The sequence below is a fragment of the Triticum aestivum genome, chromosome 4A (assembly GCF_018294505.1).
Source record: "Triticum aestivum cultivar Chinese Spring chromosome 4A, IWGSC CS RefSeq v2.1, whole genome shotgun sequence".
Classification (NCBI taxonomy): Eukaryota; Viridiplantae; Streptophyta; class Magnoliopsida; order Poales; family Poaceae; genus Triticum; species Triticum aestivum.
The window spans coordinates 719,625,499-719,633,127 of NC_057803.1; the positions used below are offsets into that span (position 1 = coordinate 719,625,499).

Genomic DNA, 7,629 nt, shown 5'->3' on the forward strand with positions numbered 1-7,629 from the left:
CAGCAAGTCTTTGACAAAATGGCATCAGCCTCGGCAACGAGCCTCATCTGTGGAGAAGAAAGAGAAGAGAAGCCTCTCGAGATTAGCCATGAGACCTTTCTGGCTCCCTCCCTGATGATGTATAAAAATTAAAAAGATTAGCCATGAGATGCTAGCTATCAAGTGAGCTAAAGGCACAGCAGCTGCTGCAGCTGTACACCAAGAGTACATCTGGATCCTGCTCTAGTGCAAAGCCTGAAGAAGGGTCGAAAGATTCTAAAACACACAAATCCTTTCTTTCAAGGGACATATTCCGATGCTGCAACAAGTTAACACATCATACTCATCCATGCAAAGATGGCGAAATATGCTTCAGGTTCTGTTCAGTTCAGCTCAGACAAAATAATAGCACCTGCCCATGTGCTACTTGCTTATGAATTTCCACCAGGGAATGGAAGCGTATTGTTTGGCTGAGAGAGTTGTGCACCAATCCGAGCTGCGTACTCATCTTAAGCAAACTCTCAGTTTAGTATCAGTAAACGGAATGTGTCGTGAAAAGGAGGAGACATAAATATAATCACTGTTTTCCTTGTATTGTATAAACGGTAGTAGTAGTAGTAGTAATTTGGGCAACCCACCCGAACTTGTCATCTAAGTCATAGTTTTCATGGAAAGTGTCAAAAAAGGAATATGGGTTATTTAGATGTAAGCAACAGCAACATGCCCAATCATCTTGACGGGGTAAAAATTAACACGGAACCTCGCGATTCAAACGTTCGCAACAAAAGGGAAGTTAAACTTGACGAAAGCGAAATCTCCATGGGTGCAGACACAGCGGAAGCAAGCAGTTCAAACTTAAACATCAGACGGCCCTGAATCACTTATCTTCACTGGAAGGACCTTTCCTGGTGAATTGCATCAATTTTGGAATGATGAGGGAAGTCAAGCGGCATAACTTCAGCTCTCAGACGAGCACCTCTCAAGGTTCCGACGACCTCCTTGTGGACCAGAGCGTTTCCTTCCGGCGTCAGATGCAGTCCATCACTAGGAGATGAAACAAAAACAGTTATTTTGTTAAGCTATCAAAAAGAGCGAATGCAGTAATGTATGTTTCTCAGGAAGCTTATGTTCATATGTACAGCTAACAAACAGCCAACTGTGAGGTCTCCAACAACTAGGATGCTTTGTTGACAACCTTTCTTTGGAATGACTTCTTGTGAAATTAAGTTTTCCCAATTCCCAAGTATGTGAAAGATGAATAATGTGACCATGTTATCTTAAATCCTGTCAAAAAGGCACAGTAATACAGCACCCTACGACGCATCAAGTTTAATGGTAGAAAGATATAATATTAAGGCGGATGATGTAGTTTAGATTTTTTTGATCTAGTTTCGACAGCCTTGTCTTGTTTTCATGAGGAAAAATGCAACCGATTAAAATCAGTATTAATTTCAAAATGAGAACCTGGGTATAAATATATATTTCAAACCAAATCATTTATTCACCAAAAAAGACAACAGAGAAAATTAAAATTTGCACTGGCGCACATGTATGCTTAGTCGGTTACTAGGAAGCTACAAGTCCAAAATATTTTCAAAAATGCACCTTGAATGCTGCCATGTAGTGAAAAACTAAACAAAATCACCATTCAAAAAAGGTAAATAAATCTGAGATAGAATTACCTCAAGTATAGTTTCTGCCAACCTTCAACTGCTTGCATTTTTGACCAAATGTCAACACAGTGTACACCCATTTCTTTGGCTAGTTCTATGCATTTACCTGCATAGACACCAGCCATTTCATTTGTCCTTTCTGGAAGCCAACTTGGATTATATCCATAAAGTGATCTTCAGGAGAAAACACAAATAATGAACAACTAACAAATTACATGTAATATGCTCAATAAATCTTGTGGAAAATGAAACATGTCATTCACTGCACATAACTTGAATGAAAATAACAAATGAATTATAATATTTTGTAACTCCGTCATTCCCACACAAAAAAAGGAACTTCAGTATTTAGAAGTTCCAGAGATTATATTAAGGAAAAAGTAAGTGCATCACAACACAGTTCAGCAACCACAAACTGGGCCTAAGAGCATCTCCAGCCGCGCCCCCAACACGGCCACCCCAGGCGATTTTTCGCGCCGGCGCCAAAAAAAGGCCCAGTCGCGCCTCCAAGAGCCCGTTTTTCGCCGGTTTAGGCCGAAATTAGCGCCGGCGGATCCACACCGAACCTGACGCGCTAGGGGGCGCCCAGGAGAGCAATTTTGGCGCGAAAGAACCGCGGGCCCGCCGAGTCAGCAACGCGCGCCTCGTCGTCCTCGGAACGCCTCAGTTTCCCGCGTGGAATCAGTGGCAAGGCTGCCGCCGGTCAGCCTTGCCATTGATTCCTCACACGGGCGGCGCGTCACGGGCGGCGCGGCGACGCCTCCCCTCCTGCCACGCATACACACGGCGCGGGGCTATAAATACCAGTGCCTCCCCCTCGCCTCTGGCTACACCAGCACACAGCCGCCGCCGAGCTCTGCCTCTCTCCCCGTGCGCAGCCGCCCGCCGAAGTTCCTTCCCTCCCCTCTCTCCCAAGCCCATCTGATGGCCGTGCAATTCCCCGGCGATGCGGCGGCGGCCAACGGCTTCGGCCGGCGCTCGCTCCACGAGTGGGAGGCCTATCTCTTGTTCGAGGCGTACATCCTGGCGCCACCGGACATGCGCGCCGGGCCGACGGGGTGGAGGCTCGGCAACGTGGGCGTCCCCATTCCCCCGGTGCCCGACGTCGAAGCGCACCCCGCCATATTCACCACCGAGGTCGACCGCGTGCGGGCGTCCCTGACGAAGGAGCAGCGCGCCCTCCCCAAGTACGTCGCCGACAACCACGGGGCGCCGGTGGTGGGGGGCGTCAAGAACAGCGAGGGGCGCCGCGTATGGTGGGGCGACCCCGGCCGCATGCTCCACGATGTGTTGGAGTACCTCGAGGGCGGCAATGACCCGCCGCTGGCATACCCTGCCGCGGCGGCCGCCCCAATCCCCTGCTGGAGCGCCAGGCAATGGATGCCTAGGAGGTTCGGCTCCTCCTCGACTTCCTCCTCTCACTCCTCCTCCCTCTCCTCTTCCCATTCTTTCGGCTCGCCGACGGTGTTCGCCGTCAAGGCCGAGCCCGCAACGGAGAAGCCGCTCGGCCGGCGCACCCGTAGCGTCAGCATCGTCATCAATGAGGGCGGCCGGCACGCGTCCTCCTCGGCTCCTCCGCGCTACGTCAAACCGAAGATGGAGTCGCGGCTCGCCGCCGTGAAGACGGAGCCGGGGCTCGCAGGCGGCGTCAAGGAAGAGCTCGACGACACGGCGGCCTTGAAATGGGCACGCGACGACTAGGCACGCATGGAGATGGAGCGCTAGTGCCGCGCCTACGAGCAGTTCGAAATTCAGCGATGGGGCCACGATGAGGGAGGCGTCATCGTCCTCGACGACAGCGACGACGACGCGTCGCCACCACCGGTCCGTCAGGGAGACGCCGGGCAGGGGTCCAGCAGGGGCGGCCGCGTCAAGGAGGAGAAGGCCGCCGACGACGGTGAGGATGGCGGCGACGTCAGTGACATCGCCGCGCTCAGCGACTTCTTCGGCCCTTAAATAGTTGTAGTTGCGGCCTTTTTTTAAATAACTTTGCTATGTAATGTCTAATATGTCGAATATATGTCCAGTTTGCTGAACTTTAGCCGAATAATTTGTCCAATTTGCCAAACTTTGCCAAATACCCTTTTTTTTAAAACATAAACGGCGTCTGGGAGGCGGCCCTGGGGCCGGCGGCTGGGAACCCGCTCACCCCATGCCGATTTTTAGCGCCGGCTCGCCCCCATGCGGCGATTTTACGCGCCCCCTGAGGGCTAACGGCTGGTGATGCTCTAAGTATAATGGTAGAAAAGGTGTTGCATTTCTTAGCTCTCATTTCCTGAATTCAATCACTAAAGTTTATAGGACAAACTTGAATAGTTCAGAGGAGAAATGATGCCAACCGTGCAAATCTTTCTCTTCCGTCTTTATCAACAGGAGGTGGGGTGATAAGTAAAATCACCATGGACTTGGAACAAACCTGTATTGAGATGAAATGGCAGATTAAAGAAAATTTCCAAGGACTGATACTTCATATTGGCCTACAAAGTACTATGAGAAATGCAGCACTACAATTGTAGATTCGCCTCCAAGAAAAAATATGTAGATTCGCCTCAGTATGTCTAGTAACTAAGACATAATTTAGATTCATTTTTTAACAATGCAGCGCATTTAAGTATACAACTGACCAAGAGACCCAGAAGTCGACGCTGATGTAATATATCAACATTGATGTTTTCTGTTCCAATGTATTGATCATCTGTTTTTCACTTTTTCTTTTGCTTGGTTTCTTTGGAATGTAGTTGGGAGTGCTTTGGGAAATCCCCAAACACCCCTGTCATTCTTTGACTTTTGCCAGAATTGGCTTCCTAAGTATACTGGGAAAGATAGAATGGTTATAGCTATTGGTACGACTGCTTTGTTGTGGTCGATTTGAAAAGCAAGAAATAAATCTTGCTTTCAAAGTTCTTTACCTAAGGATCCTACTGATATTATCTTCTCCTTATGTTTTGTGTTGGAATCGTGGGGTGTGCTACAGAAAAGAGGGGTGCAAAAAACTCTTAAGGAAGTGACCAAGAGGTTGGCCCAGATAGCGAGGGACGTCTTCAAGCGTGCTTACGGGTGGGGCCCTGCTGTACGGAGGCTTTGTTGATCAAGTGTTGATAGATGCAGCATTTGCGATGGTCTCTCTTGTTCTTTTGCTATAGCACCATGTAGGTGCGGAGTTTGGTATCTCAGGTGTAGGAGTTTATTTTCCTGATGCAAAAATGTTAGGCAACACATGTAGCGACGATGCTTTGGAGGGTTCTTTTGTTGTAGCATCCTGTAGGTGCAGTTGAAGTGCCTCTAGAAGTCTAGATGTAGGAGTAGTGTTTCCTGATACCAGTGGCGGAGGTAGAGGGTGGACAGGGTGGGCCACGGCCCACCCTGGGATTTTTTGATTAGCTTTATAGCATAGGAAAAATGGTAAAAAAAATATAAGATTTTTTTTATTTTTATGAACAGTTCTACTGTTGGCCCACCCTGGCTCATTGGGCTAGATCCGCTACTGCCTGATACATATGTTAGGCATCGAAAAAGTTAAGTTTATATGAAACTTGTTTTGTGTGCTGTGACACCATTTTTGTAATGAAAATGGGGCTGCGTGGCCCCTCTGATCGAAAAAAAGTAAATAAAAATAGCACTAGTTATTGCCTTATTGGGTAAAGGCACCCAGAGACCAATGAGTTAAAAATGACTGCCCATCAACTCTGAACCGGAGGTTCCATAACTTTTGTATAATACAGATAGCAAGCACGATGTGATTACTGCTTCTTACTCCCAAGCCCTAAGGAAGTCAATTGACAGTTCCACATATTTATACCTCTAACTAGGAAGGCAGAGTTACAGCTAATCTGAAATTGCTTCAAGTCACAGTTCAAAAAGCAAATATATGTGTTCCCCTTTGTACAATTCGAACTACTTCTCTTTTTTTTTTTGCCCTCAAATTTACCTTGAGATGATTAACAATTGCTCTGAGGTTCTCTTTAAACTCCACAACTGGAACATGGTTTCGCTCGCATGACCGTCCTAGAAGCGCCGCATCATTAGCACCGAAGAATACAGTGGTCGCGACGGGCGGTAAGCCATCCTGCATAGTGCATTCATCAATTCACCACAGATCAGTGTGCTGATCCCATAAATTTAACACCTGAGAAGCCGGATGCAGCCTGTCGTACCAGGGAAAAGACGCGCCGCATCAAGAACAGAGCCCATCTTGTGTTGTACCCGCTATAGCCTCTGACAACAACATCAGCCTGATACAGAAAAATTCACTGGATTGATTGGTACAGAGTACAGACACACCATGAATGAAGCAAGCAAGAAGAGAAAGGGGCCTGCGAGATTGGAAGAAGTTGAGCGGCAACAAGATGTCGCAAAGCAAGAACACGATAATCTGAGCAACCAAAATGTGAGGCCTCGAAGCCTTCCCGGTGCGGGGGTGGAAGAAAAGAAACCGATCGACGACCAGGGATTATTCTTGTTCGACCTTGCGGGAGTAGGTGTCGGCGAGGGCGGCTCCCCAGCCGCCGGGGCGGAAGGACCACTCGGTGATGGAGTCGCCGAAGAGCACCAGCCGCGGCCGCAGCGCTTCCTGGGATCCCGCTTCCCCTAGCAACGGCAAAGTCAAAGCGGGAGGAGCTACGTGAGAGGGGTTGGGAACTTGGGATAGAATCGGCGGTGGGAGAAGAATGCAGCAGCTAGACCACCTGAAGTGCCGGCGAGGCGGCGGACGGGAGTCGCCGTCGTCGAGGGGCGGGATCCGGGCGTCGCCATCGAGGCTAGCCAGCGACTACTTGCAGTTGGAGGCGGTAGTATCGATGGGGTGGACCTTGTAGTAATTGCGGGTAAATTAATCCGGCGATTCGACTCCAGGGAGGCGGAGAGGAAGCGCCACCGCGACGAATTCGGCCGGCGGTGTCCGTCAAAGCTACTGCAGGTGCACTGTTGGATCGCGGTCGGGTCCACCTGTCTGAGACGCAGGGTAATTTGGGAGTCCAGTTTAGTCAACAACAAGTTTGACAGCCAAAATTTATGTAGCATTCTGCGGGGAGCAACTAATTAACGGGCGCTCCTTCGGGAGCCTCCCAACAATCAGCGCCACTTGGCACGCTCACAGCCATTTGCCACGTGTCGCGCTCCCTTCGGATTTTTTTTTATTTTTACGCACGCGTTTTCGGCTTTTTAAACGGTTTTTTTCCAGGTTTTTTTTACGTTTTGGTTTTCTACCGGTCTTCTCTAGCTTTTCGATCAAAAAAATTCGAAAAAAATATCTTTTTTGCGCAAAAAATGCATTTTTTCGCGAGTCACAGTTTTGTTTTCGCGAGAGGCACGGTTGTGCTTTTGCGAGAGGCATGGCCGTGCCTCTTGGAAACGGAAAAAAACGTGTTTTCTTTTTATTTTCTTTCACGAGAGGCACGGTTGTGCTTTCGCGAGAGGCACGGGCGTGCCTCTTTCGGAAAGGAAAACACATTTTTTGTTTTTTTCCTTTCGCGAGAGGCACGATTTTGCTTTCGTGAGAGGCACGGTTGTGCTTTCGCGAGAGGCACGGGCGTGCCTCTTTCGGAAAGGGAAAAAAACACGTTTTCAGTTTTTTTTCTTTCGCGAGAGGCACGGTTTTGCTTCCGCAAAAAGACACAGTTGTGTTTTCGCGGGCGTGCCTCTCTTGGAAAGGAAAAAAACACACTTTCTGTTTTTTTTCTTCCCGACAGGCACGGTTTTGCTTCCGCGAGAGGCACGGTTGTCAGAGGCACGGCGTGCCTCTTTCGGAAAGGGAAAAAAACCCATGTTCCCGGTTCGGTTTTTTCGTCGGTTTTTTTCGTCCGGTTTTTTGTGAAAAAAGTTCATCAAAACCTATCAACATGGGATCTAGTTTTGAAGATCTTGACGCGAGGAATCCAATGGCGAAAATGGTTCGAGATTTGGACGCACGGTTTAAGAGATAAAACGTGTTGAATAAACGGATCTACGAAAAAAGGGAAAACTCCCAGGTTGCGACAAG

General features: G+C 48.6%; 1 protein-coding gene across 1 annotated transcript; it reads right to left on the minus strand.

Moving 5' to 3' along the window:
- Nucleotides 1-866: 866 nt before the first annotated feature.
- Nucleotides 867-6,404, minus strand: LOC123084396 (GDSL esterase/lipase At5g62930). The gene is made up of 7 exons (XM_044506021.1): nucleotides 6,338-6,404; nucleotides 6,118-6,239; nucleotides 5,807-5,884; nucleotides 5,581-5,718; nucleotides 3,992-4,068; nucleotides 1,662-1,826; nucleotides 867-1,023 (listed from the first exon to the last, which is right to left on the minus strand). Exons 1-7 carry the CDS (start codon nucleotides 6,402-6,404, stop codon nucleotides 867-869), a joined length of 804 nt encoding a protein of 267 aa, XP_044361956.1.
- Between the last annotated feature and the right edge of the window lie 1,225 nt (nucleotides 6,405-7,629).

Bases quoted from the DNA above. Each gene is read 5' to 3' on its own strand.
- LOC123084396 (XM_044506021.1), bottom strand. From the start codon at position 6,404: ATGGCGACGCCCGGATCCCGCCCCTCGACGACGGCGACTCCCGTCCGC. The intron at 5,719-5,806 runs GTACGACAGGCT...TGCACTATGCAG, and splicing joins TGCGGCGCGTCTTTTCCCTG to GATGGCTTACCGCCCGTCGC. The intron at 1,827-3,991 runs GTTGGCATCATT...TTTCTCCTGAAG, and splicing joins GGAAGAGAAAGATTTGCACG to ATCACTTTATGGATATAATC.